This window comes from Colossoma macropomum, unplaced genomic scaffold, assembly GCF_904425465.1.
Source record: "Colossoma macropomum unplaced genomic scaffold, Colossoma_macropomum, whole genome shotgun sequence".
Lineage (NCBI taxonomy): Eukaryota > Metazoa > Chordata > Actinopteri > Characiformes > Serrasalmidae > Colossoma > Colossoma macropomum.
In genome coordinates this window covers 7,337,129-7,365,058 of record NW_023494786.1, presented here as the reverse complement: position 1 = coordinate 7,365,058, position 27,930 = coordinate 7,337,129, and the positions used below count along the sequence as shown (strand labels likewise).

Here is a 27,930-nt window from a genome sequence, read left to right as displayed (position 1 = left end):
TATAAGATGATCCACTTGCGTAAGTAAGAGAATAGCAAAAAGAAAATAAGTGAAAACAGTTTTTAAAACTGGAGCAAAACATAATTATTAAAATAGATAAAATGTGATATTCAAGACCTAATGGACCATCAAAACCGTCACATCAGATAAACAGCACTTATAGCTGTATAACTGCATGGGGTGGACAGAATTACACAACATTATCTTGAGTATTTTCACATATACAGTACTGTGCAAGAGACAGGCTTAATTTCCAGTCAAAACAGCCATTCAGTAAAAGTTTTTCATTTTTCAGAAGATATTACTGAGGAAATCAGAAATAAAATGGTCCACTTGCATAAGGAAGGAGACACCGAGGATTTTTTAGTTCAAAAAACTATTAAAAGACAGAAAAAATTGGACTCATAACCTGGCAGATCACCAAAACTGTCCGCATCAAATGAGAGAGGAGAAATCAAGCTCCACTCTCGGAGTTTCTGGGTGCTGTAATAAAAGTGCACTAAACACTGAACATTTGACATTTAGTTGCTGAGGCTACTGAGGCTATAAGATGGCTTGGGGTGAAGTTTGTGTTACAGCACATGACAACATGGCTGCTGGACAGAGCAGTTGCTCTGATGAACTCTGCCAAAAGCTCAGTGCTGAGTCACTGACTCATTAAAGAAGTAAGCGCTTTTGGAAAGAATACAACTCTGTCAGACTTTTTTTTATAGGTAACACATAAAGCTAATTGGCATTCAACCTTAACTGACTCATTGATGTAGTCTGCCTTTGTATTTTTTATTTGGTTACTTCAAAGTCCTTTTTAATGTGGGTTTGTTATTTCCACTGTTCCACAATGTTTAATGTGGGTTTGTTATTTCCACTGTTCCACAATGTTTAATGTGGGTTTGTTATTTCCACTGTTCCACAATGTTTCAGCACCAAGATTAGCTTAAAATGACTTCAATATGTAAGCACAATTGCTTTATTAATCAAAAATAGGAAAGCGCAAATCAATCAGGATTAGCATATTTAAAACATTATGTATCAATTTGACCTTAAAATTCAAAATCCAAAAAGCTTAAAAATACTTTTGATAGTACAGTGACTTATAATACGGAGAATGGCATCTCTGTCAATGCCACTCCAGGCCTGGAACGGCTGCTATAGCACTATGTAACTTTAGAGAAGCTGGCACGAGACCTCTTGCAAGAACTGCGTAACACTTTCTGGCACCACGTAGGGCTGGATGATATGGCCAAAAATCAAATCATTATTTCTTTAAAGTTTAAAGGCTGATTTGCGCTCCTAGGTGGTTATTATTAAACTATCCTTTATGGTCAGAACATGACAAACACTTGCCAAACAGTAGAACATTTCACAAACCTGTCATGGGATAGCAGGAGAAAGTTAGCTGTTTTTCCCAGCTGGCACGGCATGGCTGCAATTTGTATATTTATATAATAATATTCATAATTTAAAAAGAAAACAGAAAAACATCAGCTTAGAATGAAAACATCAAAAAAGAAAACATCAGCTTAGAGTGAACAGCAAACGAAACATCAAATGAACATCAATGATGGATCACAGTATTCAAACACCACTTAGCAAATATCTGGATTTCTCTAATCTGTCGTAATAGTTTGAGGGGTGAAAGAACCGCAAGATATCTGAAACTTGGGTTTAGGTACGTTTAAACTTAAATCGGTGCTTTTCTGTCTGATCTACAGGAACATCAATTCACCGTGCTGTGCAAGTGACGGAGCACTGCTTCAAGTTAGCCAGCTGCTAAAAACAGCTAGCCTGGGAAGCTAGCATTCTCTCACTCTCAATGCCTCACATACAGGATCGTCAGTTTACTTTCATTTAAATCAGGGCTGTGAGTTGCATGATCAGACTTTTTTGTTTCACTTTCGTCGCTTGGGAATGCACTAACACTCAAATATGACTGAGCACTGTAACAGCGCTTTAGTTATGAGGAGCAGACGTGATTTAACGCTGCCAAAGCTGTTTAGGATGTACAGAAAGAGGTGAGTTTGCTGTAGGACAGTACAGTTTCACCACTTATCTCATCACTCACTAGAATGTGGTAGTGTGAGAATGGTTTATTATATCGAACATTTATCGAACATTTCTTATATTTCTATTGAGGAAAGTTATATCGCGCTAATTATTGTTAGCATTTTATCGCCCAGCCCTAGAACCACATCACACACAAACAGCTAGCTATAAGAAGCAGCTGGATATTCCTAGCATGAACATCAGGGCAGAGGCTGCCAAAACCGACGACGATGTCGGAAGAAGCGGGGAAGAGAAAAACAGAGTGACCAAGCAGGAGTAAATCTCAGACTAGCTTTTATCCAGAGCTAACAGGATGCAACACGGTCTCACGGCTAACGGGAAAACAACGAAAACCCAACGGCAGAGGATAAGTTGCAACTCTGGCTACATAATTTATGAAAGATCATAATATGTACTGTAACCTTATCTGTGTCTTTTCTGTCTTGGGTATCATGCAAAGAAATAAATTAATATCTCATCTCAAAAATTTTGGACAGCCTTTGTCGATCTCGCGCCAAATAAGCCTTGAAAGTTTGCAACCTCCTGTAATGAAATCCTGTAATATTTCTATACCTTGTAAGTCAACATGGATCTTTATCGTCTGATGTTGTCTTTGCCGGTGTGCCGAATTCTGTCTCACCACCAGAATCTGACTCCCCTTTGGGTGCATGTGCCTCGCACAGGCATATGGACGCTACAGATCATACTCACGATTTCTGTTATTTACAATTAGAAACAACTGAAATCACGAGTGTAATCTGTAGCGTTCATATGCCTGCGTGAGGTGCATGCACATGAAGGGGAGTTGGATTCTGTATCCTTCAGCTCATCAACAAATGCATGTGTACAGCTGTACATGAGTGGAGCTCACTGTGTGATTTATATTTACAACAATAGTGTAAAAGGGAAATACACTCCACAACTGTAAGAGGAGCCCAAAAAAAAAACAATTCTTGCACAGTGCTGCTTTAATCAGTTTTACTGATACAAATTATGGTATAAAAGTCAGAAATAGTGCAAATTAAGCTTAAAACTGCTGAATACATGATTTATTGGATTGCAGGTGCATTTCACTAAAATGTTACTCTTATTATTATTTTAGTAGTAGTATTAGTGTTTTTAATCAGTTTCACGGATACAAATCTTGGTATATAAATTAAGCTATATCAATGTTTAAGTAAGAGCTTCAATCCCCTACAGTTCATACAGCTGTGCTGAATTCACTCAGTCAGTCAAAACACTTGCTCCACAGGCCTCATCTGTATATCTCCAATCTGTTAAAAGAAATAAAGGAAAGAGAAAATGTTCTCAAATGATGTCTTCTTCTCCAGTGCACAACAAAGCTTGACCATATATACAAACTGCAATTCTAAAAAACAGTTCAAACATTATGTGAAATGCTACTAAACAAAAAAAAGAAAGCAGTGATTAGTAAATTATGCTTGACCTGTATTAAGCTGAAGGCAGTACAAAAACAAGATGTGATGTTTTAGTGATTTTTTATGAACTTTGTTTAAATATATGCTCATTCCAAACGTGAAGACTGCAACATGTGCCAAAAAAGCTGGGACTGGAGTATGTTTACCACTGTGTTACATCATCTTTCCTTTTAACAGCAATTAATAATCATTTGGGAACTGAAGACACCAACATATCCAGTTTTAAAAGCAGAATTCAACTTCGTTGGTGTATTTTGTGCTTTGTAATGCACCACACGTTTTCAATGGGAGACACATCTAGACTGGCGGCACCTGCACTCTCCAATTACGCAGTCATGCTGTTGTAACACATGTAGAATGTTTCTTATCCCTGTCATGCTGAAGTAAATATGGGCGCTCCTGAAAAAGATGGCATCTAGAAGGCAGCAAAACGTGTATTTATCTTTCAGCATTAATGGTGCCTTTACAGATATGCAAGTTACCCATGCCATGTGCACTAATACCCCCCATATCATGACAGACCCTGGCTTTTGAGCCTTATGCTGGTAACGATTTAGATGGTCCTTTTCTGCTTTGACTGGAAGAATATGATGTCCATTATTTCCATAAACAGTCTGACAGAAGTTGAAGCTGACTCATCAGACCACAATACACATTTCCACTGTGCATCAGTACACTTCAGATGAGCTTGAGACTAGAAGGGTTGGTGGTGTTTCTGCATGTTGTTGACATCTGGCTTCCATTCTGCACAGTACAGTCTTAACTTGCATTTGTGGATGCAGAGACTAACAGTGTTGACAACAATTTACTGTAGTATTCCCAAGCCTGTGCGGTGGCACCCATCACAGAAGCATGCTGGTTTTTAAGACCATGAGCATCCAGGTGTGGTCTCTGGCTTTCTCCTTTATGAACAGAGATTTGGCCGGATTTTTGAGTCTTTTGATATTATGCACAGTAGACCCATCCTTGCCCATGAAGCCTTTCCTGAATGCTTCTTTTATATCCAAACATTACTGCATCACCCTGTTTTCTGAACATTTCACAATGTTCCTAGGCTTAAACTGCTAGTCATAACTTTTTGGAACATGTTGCAATCATCAGTTTCAGAATGATCATACATTTACAAAAAAACAATGAAGCTGATCAGGTAAAACTTTCATTATCTTTGTACTGTTTATGTTTAAATACAGCTCAAAGTGGATTTACAAATCACTGCATTTTTATTTGCATTCATTTGCATTCCACATATATATTGAAAAAGCTGGTGATAGGAAATCTCTCATTCCATAATAACAATAACAGTGAAAAGGTACTGGATTCTGTGCTAATTGACTTGTTCTACATAATAAAGCTAACACTTTAACTGCTGAGACCCTCTTTTCGTCTGCAGTTGCCCCAGGATATTCCAAATCAGCATAAAGTAGCAGAGAATAAGCCTCACAAGTAAAGAGCAAAGGGACTGCAGATCCTCTACAATGGGTTTTAAGTCTGAACTAGTAAGGCAAGTGGCCTTATCTTATACACAGACAGGGAAAACCTGAGCAAATGAGTAGAAAAACAGGCACGAATATAAGGTACTTCAGTCATAAAGACTGGCAGGCAACTACATAGAGAGAGATATGGTATGGTTGCAGTGTGTAAACCCCTCTTTATGAAGACAAAGGCACATTTGGGAGTTCAGTGGTGTAAAAAATCACACAGAGATGTGGAAAAAAGTAAAATGGTCAGATAAGTCATTCTTTACTATATTCGCCACAAGTGGGTGAGCGCATGTACAGTGTACACCAAGCGAACAGCACTGATACTTGCCCCCTACTATAAGGTGGTTTGGTGGCTCTGTTGTGCTGTGGGGGCTTTTTATTGGCATTGTCTGGGTCCACATGTCTACTTAGAAGGAAGGGTCACTGCAAATCAATACAAAGTTATCTTTATCCCACCAATTTTCTCCCCAGTTTTCGTCATGTCCAATTCCACCCACTAGTTAGGACTCCCCCAATCACACGATACCACCAGTGCTAGGAGGTCAAGGGCCCTGTGAAGCGAGACCTGTGAAGCGCCACTGCATCTTTTTGAACTGCCGCTCATGCAACGCCATTGGACAGCTGAATGCGTTCGGAGGAAAGCGCCAACCGCCAGATCTGCTACATCAGCTAACAGACGCCTGTGCTGACTAGCATCACGCTGATTGATGGGGAGAGGCGCAGCCATCCTACCCACCCAGAGAGCGAGGCCAATTGTGCTCTCTTAAACTCCTGGCTACGGATGGCTGTAGCATTACCAGGGATCGAACTCGCAATCTCCTGATGATAGGGCCAACGCTTAGATGGTTGCACCACTCGAGGGCCCAATGCAAAGTCATCCTGACTGATCACCGTCATGCTATAAAGAAACATTTCTGTCCTGATGGGAGTGGTCTCCTCCAGGATGACAACACCCCCATCACAGAACATTAGAGGTCACTGAATGGTTTGATGAGTATGAAAATGATGTAAATGATACACTATGACCCTCAAAGTCAATATTTTGGGCCCAAGTGTCAGGCAGCGCTCTCCACCACTATCACCACAACACCAGTGTAGGGAATATGTTTTAAGAAGAGTGAGTTCTATCCCTCCAGTCACAGCTTCCCTAGTCAGCTTCCTCCCCTCTCCCTCTCAGTGCTGTATCTCCGCCCCCCGTTATTCTGTTCACCTGTGTCTTCTTTGTAATTGTGCTCAGGTGTTTCCTGTTGGCTTTTCCCAGCGTATATATACACGCCCCTTGTTTTTGTCTTGTGTATTGCTTATCACTGTTCATTTGGTCATTGTTCATGAACTCAGTAACTTTTTTTTGTTTTGTATTTTACCTTTTTAGTCTTCTTAATTCATCTTTTTGTTTTCTTGGATTCTACATTTTCACCATCACTGCCTGCAGTTTCCATGGATGCTAATGAAGCCAATTTGCACATGCACTCTGCTTCCTCTCCTGCTCATCTACTACTATAAACTAGGTGAAAGGGCTTCAGGCACTTCATTAAGAGGACAAATATTCTTGCCTGAACATGTGGAGGGGCACTCAGGGCATATAAGACAGCACTGGCGACATCGTCTGCTTGAAGACACTGTAAAACAATATCAGGATAAGTACTGACACTTTAACAAGGAACAAGCTGCAATGTTAAAATATTCAGGCTGTGTTAGAATATACATATTTTTTCACCTTGATCCCTTCATATATGGCTGCAGCTCTTCCTGGGTTGCCGCTATAGAATCGGAAACCAAATTCTGTCTCCACTAGTCCAGGAGATATGCACTGCCAAAGAAACAGCAATGTCAGGGTCTTTAAAACTACTGTTATTAAGAATGATCTACTGACAACAAAGCTTTTATTTCACCTGTATAGTGACACTGTACAAGTATTGATCGACATCCCACACTGATAACTAGATATGCTTATACTGTACTGTACTATACTGTACTTTGACTACGACCCGTGTACTGTTTACTTACTGTGGTACGTATGTGAGACTTGGCGTCCCGTAGTTCTTGCCGCAAGCCTTCTGTGAGAGCGGTCACAGCGTATTTGGTGGCAGTGTAGAAGTGCGAGTCGGCACTGTGCACCACCCGGTGTCCAGACAAGCTAAAGCATAATGACATTTCTTCAGGCTCAGCGGTGATGAGACTACCGATGTTAAATAAATAAATCAATATTTAATAAAGATTTCCATACCTGTTTAGGTGGATGATATGGCCATCATCGATGTTTCTTTCTTTCATGGACTGATAGGCTTCACGAGTGCAGACTGACAGTGCAAGAACGTTCACCTGTAAAATGACGACTAATCTGATGACTCTAAACTGCAGTATTTGTGTCTTATGTTTCTGGTCATTCTTCAACTTTAAATAAATCAATAAACAAATCTCAAAATATCAATGATCCTTATTATCAATTCATCAGTTCAATCATCAGATTTCTTAGATTGCTTAACTGATGAGCAGCTTGATTTTAATACAATAGAAGGATAAATCATGAGAACTGTCATTCAGAATGGCTGATGGCAATGACACTTTGACACTTGACATGAGAATTTTTGGAATAGTCTCTTTAAATTAAAGAGGTTAAAAAACTGATTGATTAACATTTTAAACTGATTCCTCCATTTAAGCCATACGTGCAGAGGTGAGCAGCATAAACCCACACTCAAGTAAAATTATTATAATGGGAAAATCACGACTCAAGTAGAAGTTGCTGAATTAACTGCTTGAGTACCTTTCCTAAAAACAACTTGAGCAGAAGTACAAAATATATCAGATCTAAAGGCACATTCGGATGGGATTAGTTTTACATGTGGATAGTGGGAGCTGTTTCAAAGTTTCTGTTCACATGCGCGAGCACTTTACGCAGACTATGTAAGCTACACCAGCCAGCTTTGTGGAAGTGAAAGACTTACCACCCCTTCATCTTTTCAGCCAAACAGCATTCATGAAGAGAAAAAAAAGTGGACAGATACCAGGCCTTGGTATAAGGGTCACCAATACTGACAGATGTCATCGGTATATGTGACAGCTTACAAAATAAATATAAATCTCCATATCAACCTCTATACTTATATATGTAAAATAAAAACATGTTAATAACACTTAGGTCACTATTATCCAATAATAAAACAATTATATCAACTTTTGTATCAACATAACCCACATTATACTAGCACAGCCCATGTTATTTGTCAGCGTGCTTCAGGTGAAAAGTCGTTAATGCTTTGTTGATTAACAAAGTGAAGGAGTAAAACGTCAACTGAAAAAATGGAGAATAGTGTTGAAGGGCAGTCACTTATTCAGCAGCTATCAGAATTGGTGACCCCTAAGCCAATGCACATCCACACACAGTCATGAATGTTTTTTTGGAAGGTCAAATGGTGGTAAGTCACCTGTGAATATTTCACTATTTATTGTGGAGATGCAGAGTGGTCTCATATTCTGACTGCAGCTGTCAGGATTGGTGACCCTATGACAAAGCCCTCCTATACACATCAATCATGAATGCCGGTTTGGTTGAAAAGGTGAAATGGTGAGAAAAAAAGATGTGGTTGTTTTTTAATTATTTTTTGTGGGGATTGCAGAGCAGTCACATATTCCAATGGCAGCTGTCACAATTGGTGACTCCTATATCAAGGCCCATCTGCCAGGGCCTATCTGTACATCCCAGTCATTACATCATTCACATGCAGTGCCAATATAAGCTTCAAAGGTGGAGTGTAAAGTTAGGAGCTGGCAATGACACATTTATCACAATTCTATCATCTACAATGAGAATATAAAACTATCCCGTATCAGACATATTTAAACACAATAATACAACTATAACTTGATGCTTATAAAGTGTGTATTAATCTTTTCCAAAGTGGTTTACTGTGTCTGGTGTTTTGCTTTCTTGAGGCAAAATAGTGTTATTGTCCGACGTTCACACTGTCAGATCTTCTACAAATGATGTTTATATATATGTAGAAAACATGTGATGAGACATTCAGTAGTAAATATATTTCTGTAATGAATAGACAGACATGAGGAGTTTCTCATCGCTAGGCTAGCTGAACGTGGCAGTACGAGAAACAACATCACAACGGTGTAGCTTACATAGTCCGCGTAAAGCGCGCACACACGTGAACAGAAATTGCAAAACAGCACCCACTGTGGTCTCACAACTCGACGTGTCACAGAATTCAGTATAACACACGTGTCAGGCTCCAGTCCTCATGGGCCAAAACACTGCAGAGTTCAGCACACTGTCTCAAAAACACACCTGATTCAGCTTGTCAACTAATTAGCAAGGCCTTTATGAACTGAATTTGGAGCGTTAGATGAAGGTAAACGCTAATCTCTGCAGCACTTTGGGCCGGAAGGTCCCCAATTTGACATGCCTGGTGTAACACCGGTCATATTTACATTACCCCACCTCCCCGTGTGAAACTAATCCTGAAAAGGCTTAAGTGAGAATAAAGTTTTACTTAACAAATTTAACGTTTATTAGGGACTATTTTTTCCTCTTTTTGGGATCCTTGTGGTCTAAAAAAGACTGAGAATGAAAGAATTATAAAGCAGTACAGATGCTGTCACCAGTTTAACACTGCATAAAATGTAACATTACATAACATGTAACTGTAGATCAATTTACTTGATACAAAAAAAAAGTACAATTCTGTTAAATTAAGTCAAACTTTTACTTGAGCACCCATAACTGAGAAAATGCTGTTCGTGTACCGTAGTGGGTAATACTGCTGCCCTCCACGTGGTAGACTGCTGTTTGGGCAAACACACTAGCCTACACCAAAAAAGAGTCCCTGGGCAAGACTCCTAACACTATATTTGCCTACCTCTGGAACGTCATATAACTGTCAATCATCAAAGTTGCTCTGGCTAGGAGTGTCAGCCAACTGCATAAACATAAATGTAATTACCTACTACCCACCAACTACCATCAATTGCTACTGGTTGCTACTTACATCAATCATGTTTCTCCAGGCACTGGTTTTGCCATTTAACAGAGGCGCCACATGAGCTAAACCAGCATTGTTGATGCACACGTCGACGCCTCGATGTAATGATTTGATGGAAGAGAACATGGATAAAATCTCCTCCTCGACTGACAGGTCACATTTGTATGGAATCAGAGTGCCACTGAAGCCGGAGCTGACACATTCTGCTGCCAGTTTCTGGAAAAGGGCACAACATTTAAAAGAGCACACAGATGGTTATGAATATCCAACATTTAAGATGCACTGTAAAATTTAGCCATTTCATTAAAACACAAAACCTAGAATTTTTCTACACCCAACTTCAGAGTAACTGTTCCGGCCTACTGCAGTGTACTGGAACAATAATGTACTACTGCATTTCCATTACATACACTATTTCTCATGCAAATACAGTGCCTCCAGAATTAATGTCAACCTGAATAAAGATAAGTAAAAAATGTTTTGCACCAACAATAAGACAGAAATCTATTTAGTACATTAAGTAAAATCTTTTTCTAAAATCAATTCCTGGCAAAATGAGCATGCTTAGAAATTCTCATAAACAAAGTCAATTTTAGATATATTACCATACCATATTATCATATTTATCCTTTCTTGTGGAATAAGACAGAAATAGCAATCTATTAGTCTAAAAAAGGATTAATACACACCATAAAATGTTCATAATTAAATAATAAAATGTCAACATTTGGTCCTGAATGTTTTGGTACTGTTTTAGAACCCAAATTTTTCACCCTCGCATCTCACTAACCATCACTGAAACTGCCTGGAACCAGATCCTATGGTGAGATAAGATGAATATAAAACTTTCTGGCTTAAAGGTGGATCTGGTGCTACACAGAAAAGAAAACAAAAACGTAAATCACTGTGAAGTATGGTGGTGGATGTGTTTAAAACCTTGGATTTCTTGTTAGGACATACAACATCATCATAGGCTCTATCAAATACCAGGAAACTACAACTGAAAAATCTGCAAGGACCAAAGACTCTAAAGGATTTGGAGAGATTCTGTATGGATGAATAGTCTCATAACCTGTTATTTATGTTCTCCCAACTCATCCAGAGAAGGTTCAGTGCTGTTACCTTGGCAAAGGAAGGGTGCAAAAAAGTGAGGTGTAAGGCCCAGCTCATGCAAGCAATTGTGACGTTTTTTTATTTGGTACCTCAATCAAAGGGCAGATATTTGCCGTATTTTCCATGTAAGGTAAAGCTGATGAACAAAGACACTTTACACTTATCATTACCAAGGGTGCCAATGATTCTGTAAGACACACTGAAGCAAAATCACTAAGAACAGTGCTCTTGTTTCTTTCTTATGTTCTACATGTGATTTTTTTTCCAACAGTAAGAGTCCTTTACTGGATACTGAAGGTTACAAAATACACTTTATGGTACACTTTAATCTTGATGCCAGACACAATCTGGCAATAAATATTGACAGAAGCTCTGTAGCAGCGAAACATGAATCAGCAGGTTAGATAGGCAGCTATTATCTCAGTCCTTAGATAAAACTGTATAACCAGTACATTCTGAATGCAGCATTGTACAGAAGATTTTCAACTAGACAGGGTCAAATCAGGTTAAATGGAAAACTTTTCAGCAAACACTGGAATAATACATCAAAAACACTGTCCTGCAGGTTAAGTGTTATTAGTTCTTCTAAATTTGTGCTTATCAACATATCTATACAGAAATATATTGCTTTTTCTCCTATTGAGTGATGCGTCTACTCAGAAGATCTGAAGATCACCTTGAGTGGGGCAGCTGAAAAGGTTAAGTGGGATGCTGCTTACAAGGTGTGTAACATTATACAGATGTCAAGCACTCTGTAGAGAAAGTCCCAATATGATAAATTCAGCAAATAAACATTAGCTGTGCATTAAACTTTGCAGAAGTGTGTTCTCTGTAGAGGATTTGTTAAATCATCTGCACTTACAAAATCAGCAAAAAGATGTCATTAGACCAGGCAAACCAAAACAGTTGCATTCATTTACTGTATGTAAAAGAACTGTTCTGACTGCCTGCTCTGTATTTCGGCTCATTCAAAAAGCAGTCTGGGCTTGGGCAAGGCTAAACTGCTGCAGGCTGAACAGGAAGATACATGCAAACCAATGAATCAGTGTTTACACGATACATTAAACTCTTTCAATTCGAAAGACATAAAAGACATGTTCCGGGATGCAGGTGCTTAAAAAAAGCAGCCAATCCCATAATAGTGATGTCACATCAATCGACATTTATTTATATTCAGCTCTCTAAAGACACACCAAAGTAACATTTATTCATGTTCACCACACGTCCCACTTTACCTGGTGTGCTTCTTAAAGAGGAACGCCACAATTTTTTCAATCATAATTAAACTGTTAACATGTAAACAAAATTATTCTAAGTAGTTTAATGTGAAAAGGTTCACTGTGGAGAAATTTACCAACTCTTGATTTCTTTACAGCAGTGGTAATGGAACCAGGGGTCACAATGTTTACAACAAAAATAAAGCCATTTTATTTACTATCCAAAACCACAAGTGAACCATTTTTTTTATTGTAATATTGTTGATGGTAAAGTTGTGGAAAATCTGGAAAAAAAAAAAGTTTTCTTTGGGTCTATTTTGTCTCAGAACGAAACAAAGAGCAAAACTTTCATAAAACCTTGTCTCAAGGCGTCAGGCAGGAATTCTTAACTACTTCCATTTCTGTGAGGGAGCTTTTAGAGGCCTTAAACTCTTCAGACGTCTGGTTCCTATCACTGCCACTGTGAACAATTCTGAGTTGCCAAGTTTCTCTTGAACGAACCGTTTCAAACCTCCCTGAATGACTTTATTCAAATTTTACTCATGCAACTGTTCGGAAATTCTGAAAAATGGGTGGAATTCCCCTTTAACCTGGACTGACTGTACAGTTAAGATTGTATAACTATCAGCCTGCAGGACTTTGAGCGAGGCGCTAAAGAGGAAGTGTGCTAACTATAGTAGCTCTCCTCGGCTAAAGCGACCCGTTAAAGTTTTACAGGTGTTGACATTCAGACACAGCAGTAACTTCTCTCATAGCTTTATCTGACACGCACGTCGAACAGGTCAGCGGTTACTGACACCCCACTCTCTCTCTCTCTCTCTCACCTCTATTTTGTCCACGCTCCTGGCGCAGCCCACCACCTTCATGCCGTGCTGAACCAGCGCCTTCGCTACGGCAGCTCCGATTCCCACCGAGGCCCCCGTGACCAGAGCCACTCTGCCCTTCCAGCGCTCCATGTTTGACAGACAGTCTCCTCAGACTGCAGAGCGGACCGTGTAACGAGCACTGCTGGAGACCTTCGAGTCCATGACTGTGTCGCCGACCAATGAACGGTCGCGTCGTAATCACGTGCTTTCTGCAACCGCTGCAGACGCGTCCGTATTTTTTCCGAATATTTTTTCTTTAATGAGCACAGAATCATCAATTAGACACAAAACACAGTCCGACGGTGAACAGAGGCGCCACGCAGCACAAAATAACTCATAAAACAAGCGAATTCTCAAGTTAGATATTCCTGGCGGTGTGCCGCCTTGATCAACAGGTCAGGGAGCGTTGTGTTCAATGAGAACAGACAGTGTAAGAGATCAGTTCATCAGCTCCGCTCTCTTCTCTGTTCGAGTCACTGTAACTGAGTTCTGGCTGTGGCAGCACAAATGAACAACTGCCTACAGCAAATGTAAACGTGACCTAGGCACCTCACACATCACTCATGAAGGGGAGTGACCCAGAGTAAATCACCTCATAGTCAGTCTTGTGACACTATTTTGTCCCTCATTTCCCAAAATGTACCTTACTGCACTGTTCTTTACTCATCTTTACCGAGGGTGCCAATAATTCTGTAAGACACTTTTGAGCAAAATGACTGACAGAGTCGCACAGCAGAGCACTAAATACTGCAGCAGGCAACAGTTTAGGAACAGTGCTCTTTTCTCTCTCTGACACTTGTTTTCAAGTGTCACCTGGCATCTTGGAAGTAAGCTACAAGTGGTAGTGGTTGAAATCTTCCCCTGTGAAATGGGACCCTCAGATAAAATAATAACATTACTTCATTAAAAGACTACTAGCGGTGCTCTGTAGGCGACCCTGCCAGATAGCAGAGGAGGGTAAAGTTCAGCAACCTCGCTGCTGGTCTTTAGTTTAATTTAGGCAATCAATATCCCTTTAAAGAGGGGGGATGGAATAATTATTTATTATCACCCACCCCTAATTCTTCACTGACATGAAGCTTAAGTCAGATATTCGCCAGCTTCTTTTCAAATTTTCCTGTTCCACCTTAAATGGTGCAGCAGTTCTGACGCCTGAGGTACCAGAAAGTAACTCCCGCACCATTTAAGGTGGAACGGGAAAATTAGCCAACTAGCTACCAAGACATCAGCACACTACTAGCGATTTTTTATGCTTGTTCTGAAGAAAACGTCCATAATATATTGAACGACATTAAACTGAGATAATAGAATGGTTATCGTAATGTTTTAACAGAGAAAATACCCACATTTGTGTGTTTCTTTGGCCACTTGCGCAGCCATCTTGCCAGTTTTTCTGTTTTCTCATCGCACTCCATTTGGAGGGCCGTGTAGCCCTAACACTTCGCCCTACCCCTCTACCTCAACAACATTTGGGACACCCTACCCCTAGACATTAACGCACAAAAGCTAAGGGCTAAGTGGTAGGGTCAAGGGGTGAAATGGGATTAGGGCTGAAGGTCACAAAATACACTTTATGGTTGATAATCTTGATGCCAGACACAATCTGGCAATAAATATTGACAGAAGCTAAGCAGCAGCGAATCATGATTCAGCAGGTTAGATAGGCAGCTAGTAATTCAGTCTTCAGATAAGACTGTATAACCAGTACGTTCTGAATGCAGCATTGTACAGAAGATCTTCAGGGATATAACAAGTCTAATGGAAAACAAATCAGCAAACACTGGAATAACACATCAACACCACTGTCCTGGAGGTTAAGTGTTATTAGTTCTTGTAAATTGGTGCTTATCAATATATCTATACAGATATAAACTTTTTTACCCCTCTATTGAGTGCTGTGTCTGCTTAGAAGATCCGACACCCCTCGCCTCTTAAAGGGGAACTCCGCCGATTTTGCAAAATTGCTTAACCATTCAATGGTTTAGATGGAAACAAAATCAGAGTGGTTTGGTGTGAAATGCACCTTTCTATAGAAATTTACTCATTCAGAATTTGTTCACCATTATAGTACTAGGAACCAGATGTATGAAGCATTTAATGGCTCTAAAAGCTACATCCCGCTAAGTTATTACACACAACCGTTATAAATACATTGGTTGATACCCAAGACATTGTTTTGTGATAGTTTTGTTATAAAGTTTTGGTCTAAAATGTATTTCTAGTATAAACTATTACTCCAGGATTACTGCCGCATTCTGCACGCAACCTAACGTGCTTCTGTCGTTACTAGCCTGTAGCTACAACCGCTCAACACGGCTAACGCCAGCAGCAGCTTTTGTTTACAGTATATTTTTACAGTTTTCTTACATATTTCAAAGATGATTTTGAAAACACAAATGAGTTGCAGCTTCTTGAAGAAGAGAGCCGAAAGGTAGAGAGACGAAAGAAAGAGAAAGAAAGACTGAACCCGTCGGCGCTGAAGCAGAACAACCCAGGGCAATGGTGGTGTCAACAACAAACAACTTGCTACTCTGTTACCAGTTTATGAGGTAGGATAGCGAGGTAGATAGTTATTTTATTTTGTGGCCCACTTTAGACAGTCTGTTGTAAGCTAATGGCTAACAGGGATATTTGCACAGTGGCTAACAACGACTGATTTATTTCACTCACAAACGTTTCTTACCTTGATTCCAGTTTCTGTGGGGAAAAATACAACAGAGGGAACAGCAGTTTTCTTTAGCAGCATTTGAAGAAACCCACTTTGCATTTGATCACTAGTAGCTAAGTTAGTCTTTGTGAAATTGTTTGACGTCGGTATTTGTGCGTAGCTTCAAAACAATTAGCCATAAGTTCAGGATTTCTGGTATTTGTAACGGCACCATACTGTATTTTCTCTATTTATTTTTGCATCCTGGTACAGTGCAGTTCACCACCACTCTGACACCAGCTCCTCTGATGAATAACGTTACTCACATAAGCTCTGAGTTTTGCTGACACCGTGCAACGCAATGCTGCCTAACAAAACAGCACAAAACGCCTGCAAGGCAAAGAGGTACATGCAGGGCACTGTAAGGAAAAAATAGTACCCGAAGAAAACATTTTTTTTGTTTTTTTTATTTAGCATTATTTTGCCATTATCAGCGTGACAAAACCTTATAAGACACATGTAAGTTTACTGGTCATTTTGGACAGCAGATAAAATGGTGATTTTGTAGTGTGGACATAACAATGCCTGGTTCCTAGTACTATAATGATGAACAATTTTGACTCTGTAAATTTCTCTAGTAAGACGCATTTCACACCAAACCACTCTTACTAATTTTGTTTACTTCTAAACCATTGAATGATTAAGTAATTTTGCAAGCTCGGTGGAGTTTCCCTTTAAGCTCCTCAGACTGCAGAGCAGAGCATAAAACAAACACCGCTGGAGACCTCTGAGTCCGTGACTGTGTTGCCAACCAATGAACGACAGGGGGATGTATAAGTTCAGTTCATCAGCTCCGCTCTCTTCTCTGTTTGAGTCACTGTAACTGAGTTCTCGCTGTGGCAGCTCAAATGAACAACTGCCTACAGCAAATGTAAATGTGTCCTAAGCACCTCACACATTATTTAAATTATTTATTTACACATGTAAATCAAATATTTGATTTCTGTTACAAACCTCATATCTAGGAACAAATGCAGATATGAAATAAAAACAGATATGAACAGATGTGAACTATAAATGCATTCGCATATAACTGCAATGCGGTGTTCTGAATGATGTATGTTCTACCTGAAGTTCCTGCTCTGATTAGTCCACAATTTGCGTCCTAACACTGCAAACAAATCATTCTGTTTGCATGCACCTTATACTTAACAGGAGATGTTACATAATAATAACTGATATGGGTAAATATTCATTATTACTGTATTTTTCATATGACTGTAATGCAGAGTTTTAAATTCTGTGTGTTTCATCTGAAGCTCCTGTGCTCTGGGACAGCACTGTCTGTGGACTCAACCTCACTCTCACTACATTACAAATAAATCATTGTGTTTAATTCTGTTGGGTTTAGTATGTTTGTATGGCATGTATTAGATGACAGACAATGTATTTGCAGTCTCTGAACATATTGTGTTGTACCTGAAACTCCAGCTGTGTGTCTGGGACTGAGGTTCCTGCCAGCTGGTAGACATGTGTAGTCCAGAGATAGCTGATGTTGTCCACTGCCTTACAGACGAAATCTTCATCTCATTGGACACAGAAGATGACCGTTTGCCTCAGGGTCCAGGTGATAAAGTCTGCAAAGCCTGTTTTGCATACAGTGTTTTCCACAAATATTGGCACCACTGGTAATCATAAGCAAAATGATCTGTAAAAAATATCCGTATCATTTATCCTTTTGATCTTTCATTCTAAATATTTGCAAAAGTCTGACCTTTATTGAAGGTGTAATGATTAAAAGAAAAAAATAAATCTTGTCATGAAATAAATATTTTTCTTAACACAATCTTGTTGCCACCCCTAGAAATTCTTAAAAGCAAAATCTACATATAGATGGTCACTGGGTAAGGTTGTTTGTCCAGACTGAAAGGACACTCCTCAACCCCTATTTCTATAATATTTTCTGTATAATGAACTGTTTGTTATTAAGTTGTCAAAGACCTCAGAATGTGTACGTACCGGCAGTCAAATGAAAAGATCTGCTTTCAACCAAAAAGGGTCGGGGCATTACACAAGCGCAAAGTACCCAGATGTGTTGCTCTCAATCTACGAATTCCAATCGGGCTGTTCAGACTGTGCCATATTGCTTCATATTGTATAAGCATCGGATTTCAGTACCACATCTGTGTGTCCCAAATTAAGACTGAAAATGTCAGATTCAGTGTATTTTTTGCTGTTCACACTGCCACACAGATGACACACGAAGAAAAAGATCAGATTTGGGTCACTTTTACTTGATGTGCGAACGTAGCCAAAGTGTCTTTTGTGACATCAGCAGCGCAACAAGTGACGACAATGTCAAATCCAGACTGACTGAAGAGCTGGGATTTGAGAATAGCACTTAAGATTCATGCTTGTGCCTGAGAATTTCTACTCATACACAATGGAAATCTGCCTCACCAGCACAGCTACGTAGGGTGATCTCTCCCGATGTGGGACACATAAGCTCTAATTGGTGTAGGTCTTCCTTATACAAATGAAAGTCAATAAAACTATGTGTGAACACAAGCTGTGATGTCATACGGTCAAAATTACATCATTTATCAGTAATAGAAGCCATAGAAGACGGTAGCATAATCTTCAAACAGGAAGCACCCCTTGTGAAGACCACCTAAAGGTCAGTTACATAATGTTCAGACAAAATTAAAGAGTATAAATTTCTTATAAATGTTTATTTGTCAAAAAAAGTATTATAATATAGTGTAAACATACTCTATATTTCTTATTGCAATACATTTTTCTGTTGTCCCGCTTTAGGAAATGTGGTTTGAAAAGTGGAGCAGTATGATGTTTAATGTGGGACAAATGTGTGGTTATTTACAGAGTTTTAGTTTTCTAATGAATTATTTTAGCTATTTATGGCAAAGGGCAAATTCTATTTAATAACTGGGTTTGGCTGCATCTCTGTTAAAATGATACGAGGCTTTTTTTGTGTGCGAGGTTGTATGTATGTGTGCGTGAAAGGCACACCCTTGCCTTTTTAAAGTCAGGGTCAATGTTAAGGAAAAATGTCTGAGTTTAGAGGTTTTATTATGTGTTGTCCCAAAGTTTGATGTATTGCCTTCAAACATGCCTGTTGCGACTGCATGTGTTCCTTGTTTAGAAATAGAAAACATTTTACGGTTTAACATTTTAACTGTAGGTTTTGTAACAGCAGTAACATTGTAAAAGGTAAAATTAGGCTACTGAACATGGGATTGCACATTTAGCTTTGAGTGTTACTGACCTTTTTTTTTATTACTTGAATTAAGGTGATTTAGGCTTTTTATCACAGACTGTTCAGTGTTTTCCCACATTTTGGACAGAACTGTCCCACAGTAGGAAATGCAGACTCCCTGAACGCAGCCTAGGTTAAAAGCTTGTGTCCGATTCCAGAAATTTGACTCCTCATGGAATTGATTCCTAGCCCTAGCTGTGTCTGAATATTCAGAATCTACAATATGCTTTCTTTTTATATAATTATATATTTTTGGAGGAAAATGAAAGCACTTTTTTCAGCCCACGTTATATAAAATTAATGATTCACTGACTTCATGATGTTTGTTGGCACAGATGTAGGATGCTGGTCATGCTGTTCTGGAATTCTGGTATCCAAATTCTCCAACTGACTCCAATTCCGACTGATGGATGGAGTCGATTTTACACGAACATTTCCTTGATTCTCAATTCCAAAAACTAAGATATAAGACAAAAGAGAAATCAAAGGTACAATGTTAATTAAGCTCATCCATTAAGATTTATATTAAGGGATCTTGACATAACATACACTGCCTCACAAACGTTTTGCATCAGTTGTCATTAAAAACTGTTTAAACTTATACAGTATTGATTGAAATACTATAAACTAGACACCAACATTTACCCTGATAGTTTATTCACAACTTTAAGTGTTTTGGGAACAACAAGAATTTATGACTTGGTAAAAAAAAATAGCAAATGTTACTAAATAATGTGTAATTGTTTATTTCTGGTCATTTCTTGTCAAAGATAACTAATAATAGCTGATTGTTTAGCAAACTTTGATCATCGCTTTTCAAATATGAGGAATATGCATAGGAGGCAAATAAGAAGGAATATTCAGGATATTCATTTTATTATAAGGTCAGTCTTGATGTGATACATTCTCAATTATTCTGGATGCATTTACTGCTGAAAACCCCTCACAAATTGTTTGAAACCTGAAGAATATTAGCATTATATAGAATAATTTTATACATCTGTACATGGTGATAAAATCAGTTGTTCCTCACAGACACAAATTATCAGTTGAATTACATGACTTATTAAATCTTAAAGGGGAACTCCACCTATTTTTCAAAATGTTTGCATAATTCAGTTGTTACGATGTAAACAAAGTCATTCAGAGTGGTTTGATGTGGAATGCTCACTGTAGAGAAACTTGCAGACGCTGATTTCTTTACAGTGGTGGTGATAGGAACCAGGGGTCACAATATCTACAACACAAATATAGCCAGTTTATTTACTATCCAAAACCACCAGTGAACCTACATGTGTCTCCCCAGTTTTATATGTAATGTTGATGATGGTAAAAGGTGTTAAATCTGAAAAAATAAAGGGTTTTGGAGACTATTTTGCCTTAGAACACCCTGTGTGTACCCCTCCACCAATAAGTGGATTAACAAGACGTTTTAGGCCAAAACTTCAATCAACAAACTGCTATAAACAATGTCTTAGGCTTTAGGCAGCATATTCAGAACCATTTAGTGAAGAAAAAAAGACTCGGCAAGTTTCTCTAGAACAGAGCATTTCACACCAAACCACTCTGAATGACTTTGTTTACATCTTATCCACTTAATTATGTAGAAATTTTGAAAACTTGGAGGAGTTCCCCTTTAACAAGACTTAGCTGAATAACGCTAATCTGTGGTGATTCTCCTCTCTTACCTCCTTCTGTTGGGTAGATGTTTCAGCGCTGTCAAGGTTATTTGATTGTTTGTAAGCCGCTTTTGTTGTTTACTTTGCTTTCCACTTTGTCCAAAGTAAAATACGGCTGTGCTGTCGATGTAACGATCGATGTAATCGATGCAGGTGTTACATTTTTTTCATGCGCGTTGTCTATGGTGGCGGTGATGCGCGCGCGCGCGTGCAGCAGAAAAACCTGAGCGTCACCGTGTGGACTCAACTCCAAAGAGTCGACTGTCGAGTCCCAAATGCCTGATATCGGAGAATCGACTCTTTTGGAATCGACTCTCAGCCCTAGTTGTGTCTAAGAATGCTGAACCTGTAACCGTCGTTCTGTCAGAGAACTTGTAGAGAGGAGAATTACTCTGTAATGTCTTCTGGGTTTCTCAAACGCTAGAGGGCGCTCCCGAGCGAGTCCAAAATGAATAGGTTAAGATGGAGCGTTTCCCCGCGACCCAGAAGGATAAGCGGTTTAGATGATGTGCGTGTGGTGTGTGGAGCATTTGAGCAAAATCATAATTTGTAAATACTTATGCGTTTTTTATACTGAAGAATGATTTCAATTCCTGAGCACAGAACACTATAAAACATTTTAACACTGCTGTTATATTTTTAAGAGCTTTTAAACTCGAGTTATAAGAGTGTAAAACGGCGCCTCCTGTACATTCATGACGTCAGTGAGTGCGAACAGCCAATGAGCTGCCGCCAATCAATCAGCGCTCAGTAGCAGTAATACTAGTGTCCTGCTGCCCTATTTTAACTTTTCCTTTTTAGCTGTTTAGCTTCCTTCACCCACGTTCATTGGGGGCTTGCTTGTGAGCACAGTCATGTTTTATATATAATGGGGGAAACAGGAGGCCAGGCTCCTAATTAACTGGATATATATACACACACACACACACACACACACACACACACACACATATATATATATATATATATATATACACATATACATATATATATATATACTTGGAAAATTGTCTGGTTCCATTGACTTTACATGTTGATATTAAGTGTAAAGTATGTTTTTCTTTCTACTGCAAAGTTATCATTTTGGAGATACGATGTTTTGTTGCTGCTGGTTATACCAATTATTTTCTAAGTCTTGCAAAAAGACAAAAACAGAGAATTATAACATTTAGAATATTTTAATGTTTTTCATCCTTTCCATTTCACCAACACTACTACATTCTAAATATGTAAAGAGAGGACAGCATAAGCATAAAGCATAAATATGTGAATCCCAGTGTGAAAAAACAAATAAGACCAAAGAAAAAAAACTGAATTACTACAAATATATTACTAAAAAGACAAAATACTAAAAGCATTACTTCTGATGTGGAGAAAAGTCATGGTCATGCATTTTTTCATATATATATATTTACATATATGACATACATTTTAAATACATTATTTCATTCCAAAATGCATTCCAGACACTAAACAAAGTACATAAGAAAATTGGCCACTGTGTTTGATAAATACATTTTACATGTTTTTCTTTTCCGTATGGGTTGAAGCACATGCAATAGACCTATTTACCGTAACAAAGAGTAAGGGTTCTGTGTTTTACAGCGTATTGAAATTCAAAATAAAAGCCATGTAATTTTGAGCACTAAAAGACTGTAACTTCTTTCATTCTAACAGAGTCAAAAAGGTGATGAGAACGGTATTGACAACTAATATGGCGCTGACAGATGCAACATGACTGCTAGAATAGTAGACCGGTCGATCATTCAGTGGCTGCACTGGGCGAAATGTTCTCACCATAGTCATCCCATTTTCAAACTGGAGCTCAGAGAATGCAGACAGCTGAGAAACATGGAACAAAAATGGGACAGTATAAGCACGACTGGGGGCAGTTTTATATGAATTTAACAGAAAATTTTAATAAAAACAAAAATGCCTGGGAACTTGACTAAGAAGACAAAGAGAAAAATCTCCTGGTCCTTAAAAGGCCCATATCATGGAAACACATTTTTCTTTCTGAATAAAATAGTTGGATACAGTACGTAAACATTCTCTCCTCAGTCCATACAGTCCATCTATGAAAATCATGCTGCAAAAACACTTTACATATACTCAATGATTCAGCTTTCAGCCGTTTGGCTCCACCCTTTCAAAAAGTTATAGACACACTACAGGGCAGCCAATCAGAACAAACGTCACATACATCAGTCTTCAAATCGGAGTAACAGAAAGGTTGGAAAATGGTCATGAAAAAATGAATTATGACTGTTCTGGTTACATAAAACCACACAAACATCATTAGTGGACCCCAGAGGAAAACCTAAATGTAAGAAAAATGCAGGATATGGGCCACTCTAGATTTGTAACAAGCACTTTTAGGGTATAAACAGAAATGGAAATGCAATTAAGTAAACATACAAGTACTCAGTTTTAATAATGCTTGAGTGCAATTTTTTCAAAATAATACGTCATATAAAACCCCTAGGTTAGTGATTCTCAGTCCCAGGCTTAGGGACCCAATTCACTGCCTCATTTTGCTCCAGAAGGGGGTTGATATGAAGCTGATGAGTTGAATGAGGAAGTGTTGAAGCACTATAAACATGCAGAGCAGTGCATCTTAATCCAGTACTAGAAGCACTGAGAACCACTGGACTATGTTCTGAATTCAGTCAGAGGGGCCTCAATTTGAAATTTTTGGTCTATTCTAACAACAAACTCCAAAACACGCAGCCCTACAAGCCTTTGGAGGTTTGGAATAGATCACATTGTCTGCTGATTGCCTGAGGAGCATCCACCATAACTTACCTGTGACTTGCTGAGCAGAATGGTGTTTTGAAATACTGTCCAAATGACTGACTCTGAGCAGTTGGGTGTAGTGAGGGAGCCCTTGTAGCGGAAGTAGTTTTTCAACTCATTTTGGGAAGGGATAAGCAGGTCCAAAGACAGGGGCCCAACGGCTAAACTGCTGCCTGGAAATGAAAGCAGTCAGCTGAACTGTTTTCTACATTTTTATTGTAATTGATTTATTTTTTACTAAAAATAAAACTCAAAGCATTTATGTTTTGACCTTCAGTTTTATATGGTGTGCCATAAAACATTATACAGGAATGTGACAATGGTTGAAGCAATAAATATGTGAAATTTACCAGGGTGTGTAATATTTGCAAGCGCGTCTATGATGGAATCATATCTTTTGGTTGAGCTTCTGACTTCCTGTTAGGTAAGAAAGTACATTTGTGAACAGAGTCTGTTGACTTATTATATATTACATTATTTAGTAACCTAAAAGGGGGGTTCCTTTCAAAATGTCTGCATAATTCAGTCTCTGAGATGTCATTCAGAGTGGTTTGATGAAATGATTCATCTTTACAGTGGTAGTGTTAGGAACCAGAGGTTCTCAAATAGAGCCATTATATATACTATCCAAAATGAACCTACATGTGTCTTTTTATATGTAATGTTATTAATAAATAAAATTAATAAATAAAATGGTAAATCCAAAATAATATATTTTCTTTTCTGAACTACTTTACAATGCCCTGCACATACCTCTCTGAAGGTATTTAAAAATACGTTTTAGGCCAAAACCAATGTCTCGGGCATCAGGCAACATATAAATAAGAATTTTATGTCACATCTTGCTGTGATGTAGCTTTCACAAGTGTTAAAACTCTTCAGATGTCTGGTTCCCATCACCACCACTGTGAAACAATTCTGACCGGGTAAGTTTCTCTAGAATTTCACATCAAACCACTCGAGTTAACTTTGTCTACATCTTAACCTTTGAATTACACAGACTGTTTGAAGAATTTGCAGAATTTCCACAGCATTTTATCAATCAAATTAGATGATTGTTCTGACCTCATACAAAAATCCAAGAACTGCCACTCCAGCTGGGTCTGTAACAGCTTCTTGTAAGGAGCTGTACATTTCCTTTATGTGAACAATGTGCATCTAAGGAGATAAAAGGCTTGTATTAATCAATATAACACACAAAGAATAATAACCAAAATACTGTAATGGCTTAACATGGAATTGCAGACATTTATCCAATGATACCTCCATAGGATACTGCTCTCCATCAATAGTGTGCTCTGATCCAGGCCCACCGTCCTTGCCCCAGTGGAAATGGAGCTCCACTGCTTTGTAAGTTGCCCCTAGATCTCCGCCACTAATCTTTGCAGTGCCTGACAGGTTGAGCTTGACTGAAGATGAGAAAATGTGACAAACTGACTTATGACAAATGTATAAATTGCAATGTTGGACAAAGTACACATCTACTGTACCTAAAGATACACTAAGTAAAGCCCAAAGGCATCATAAGATAGGGGTCCTAAGCATGCAGGTATACTATTAGAAATAAAGGTGCTGTGCAGGTACATTTTTCATTCATCAAAGGTACAACATTGGTTTTAAGGTTTAATTGTGTATCTTAAATAAGTTTATCCCAGGTGAAAAGTGCATATTTGCACCTTTTCATAACCTAAAATTGTAAAATAGAACAGTAAAATAAAAACGGGGTGTGTGGAGTCAATACAACATAGAAAATATCATTTCAATGCATTATGGTACAATCATGTTCCCTGACTAAGGGTACTGAGATGTACCCTTGCGGGTACCACCCCACAGACAGGAGGGGTACTGCCCCAGTGACAGTTTTGTACCTTTTTTTCTGAGAGTGTAAAATTAGGAGGAGTTTTTTGGAGGAAGCTCAACTTAAATTGTATTGTTGACCTGACTGATGACCTGATGCAGAGTTAGGAAAACTTTTGACTCACCCAAGTTACATCAGTTAATGCAGTCACCTCACAATTTTCAGTTGGCCTGTCTTTTTACAGTGAAACTGCCTACAACTTGTAATCATGATCACAATGTACTCTGCATTTTACTAGCCCAGTAAGGTTGAAATATGCAAACAGCTGATCTTCAGCTTTGTCTAAACACACCTGTGTGGCCGTTGTTTGTGATAATGCTATGGAACGCTTCTTGGTAGCCTTGAAATCCAAGTGGTGTGAGGGTACTGTTAACTGCAACCTTCTTTGTTACAATATTAATAGGTGACTGGCTTGTTCCATTACAGGATGCTGATACTTCCGTCCATTGATTCGGTTCTACAGAACACATAATCATTAGATTAACTGTGTAATATCATTTCATTTCTAAAATCTTTGAAATGTTTTGATATTAAATAAAAGAACACAACTTACCGTTGCATTTGTGGTCACAGGAGAATTGGGACTCATAGCACCAATCTAAAAGAGAAATTCATGTTTATGGCTTGAAAGACATCAGTTTTAGCCACTCCACTTTATTTGATCACTCTATTTGTTGTCTGTCTCTTGAGGGATGTCAAACCAAACGATCCAAAGTTCTCTGACAATGACCTTACATGGAATCAAACTACCTTTATAGAATAAAACAAGAAACTATACAAAAATAGAACATACAGTGATGGATCTTCGACAAAGGAGTAATGGAATGCTTTGTAGGACCACTGTAATGGGGCATCTGTTGGCTTCTGAACGCTTTGTCTGTGAATAGTTGGTGCTCAAGGGCAGAAGTAGGCATTTTGTTAGCTTTTGCTCAAGTCTGTGGGCCACTGGTGGCATACCACTTCACAGTTCTTTGAAAAAGTGTGATCCAGCTGCTTAATTGATGGCGATCGATTCAGAAGACTTGTACTTACTTTCTGCAAAAAGGTGTGAGATCAGTGGACAACAGCATCTTGAGTCAAATTTAAGTTCAGATTCTTCTCACTTGAGTCTTTATCAGTGTGAAAGGTCTGGTTATGGAGGAAGATCTTGGTAAGGAGTGGCTTAAAACCACAAGAGAGAACTAGCAATTGCCTTGTGGTCCCACCACCCAACACTTCTGCTGTTCGGCTGTTTGTGAAATGGCAACTTTAACGCAACTTCTTGGAAACAAGAAGCTAAAATTCCAGTTTTGTCTTCCTAAAGAAAGACTCTCACTGTTTAACTTTCAAGAAATGAACATGCTGATCGTAATTGTAGCAGCACTGAAGGCCATATTTCGCAAGCAGCATCATTGGGGCCCCTGATCAAACTAACACCTTTATAGACTTAAAGCGCCTCTTTATAGTAACAAAGTGCAGGAGTCATGCGCACAGTGGTTTGTGGTTTGCTGTCCGCTGTGTAACCTGCATGAACCGTTTCAGTCACATACCAGGCATGTCAAAGCAATATTTTCAAAGACATAACTCCAAAAGTGAAAATGGTCAACCAGGGCTGTGTCTGTTGTCTTCTCCTTTTGGATAGCCTTGACTTTTAGCTTATATTGTCTGGCTAACTGACAAGTCCTGAAAGTGAAATATCCTCTTAGCTTATGTTATAAGGCATTCTTACAAACCGTGAAGCACCAACTCACTTTTCATTACTTTCATTACTCACATTTCTTGACAGTGGTGGTGATAGGAACCAGGGGTCATTGTTCAAAAGTTCACTACCCGTATTTACATTTTTTGTTATTTTATTTCATTTTTTGTTATGCAAAATGCAGACATTTTGAAAAATCAGTGGACATCCCCTCTAAGCAGTCAAAATAAAGCAGGAATTAGCTCAAAAGGCACTGGTGCAAGAAGACAATAACTGGTGTCTGAAATTAAGATGACTGGTTAAAAAAAAATGTCATCACATACCTGCACACACAGCAATCCTCAAGATAGAAGCAAAAAGAGCAAATAAGTAAAAAGCAAACATCCTTATTTGGCTGCAGTGACCAGAGAGCTCCAACTAGTTAATCACTACTTTACAGTGATGAGTAGTGAGGTGGCCTTTTATGCTATGACACAGTGTTATCTGATGACACATATCAATAACTCCTCCTTTCTGTTGTACTCACCAAAGGCAATAGAGCCCATTCCCTGATAAGCATGAAAAGTTTGCTTGCATAAGGATGAACCCTGAATATACCGGGCACCATAAAAAATACCAGGTATTGCGACAATATATTTCATAATCGGGACATTTTTATTTATATGGGGAATGGAAGAAACTACTGAAGCTATAAAGAGGTGACTGAAATCAGACGTGATGTTTGCACAGACTGACATTTTTAACATCTTGCTAGGCTGCAATGGTGCTCATATTTTGTTATCTACTTATTGCATTAAGGCAGTGATTAAAATGCAGTAGTGGCATTATTGCTAACAAGAATG

The 27,930-nt window shown here is 38.7% G+C and overlaps 2 protein-coding genes across 2 annotated transcripts; both read right to left on the bottom strand.

The window, feature by feature from the left end:
• Positions 1 to 3,006: 3,006 nt before the first annotated feature.
• Positions 3,007 to 13,636, bottom strand: LOC118799376 (dehydrogenase/reductase SDR family member 11-like). Its single transcript, XM_036559192.1, has 7 exons — positions 13,112 to 13,636; positions 9,964 to 10,173; positions 7,191 to 7,285; positions 6,971 to 7,100; positions 6,681 to 6,773; positions 6,517 to 6,582; positions 3,007 to 3,317 (listed from the first exon to the last, which is right to left on the bottom strand). The coding sequence occupies exons 1-7, from the start codon at positions 13,241 to 13,243 to the stop codon at positions 3,276 to 3,278; spliced, it is 768 nt and encodes a 255-aa protein (XP_036415085.1). The 5' UTR covers positions 13,244 to 13,636; the 3' UTR covers positions 3,007 to 3,275.
• An 8,282-nt stretch (positions 13,637 to 21,918) lies between these two features.
• Positions 21,919 to 27,528, bottom strand: ca4b (carbonic anhydrase IV b). Its single transcript, XM_036559177.1, has 8 exons — positions 27,412 to 27,528; positions 25,964 to 26,008; positions 25,703 to 25,867; positions 24,816 to 24,961; positions 24,618 to 24,710; positions 23,903 to 23,969; positions 23,562 to 23,725; positions 21,919 to 22,598 (listed from the first exon to the last, which is right to left on the bottom strand). Exons 1-8 carry the CDS (start codon positions 27,470 to 27,472, stop codon positions 22,422 to 22,424), a joined length of 918 nt encoding a protein of 305 aa, XP_036415070.1. The 5' UTR covers positions 27,473 to 27,528; the 3' UTR covers positions 21,919 to 22,421.
• Positions 27,529 to 27,930: the final 402 nt, after the last annotated feature.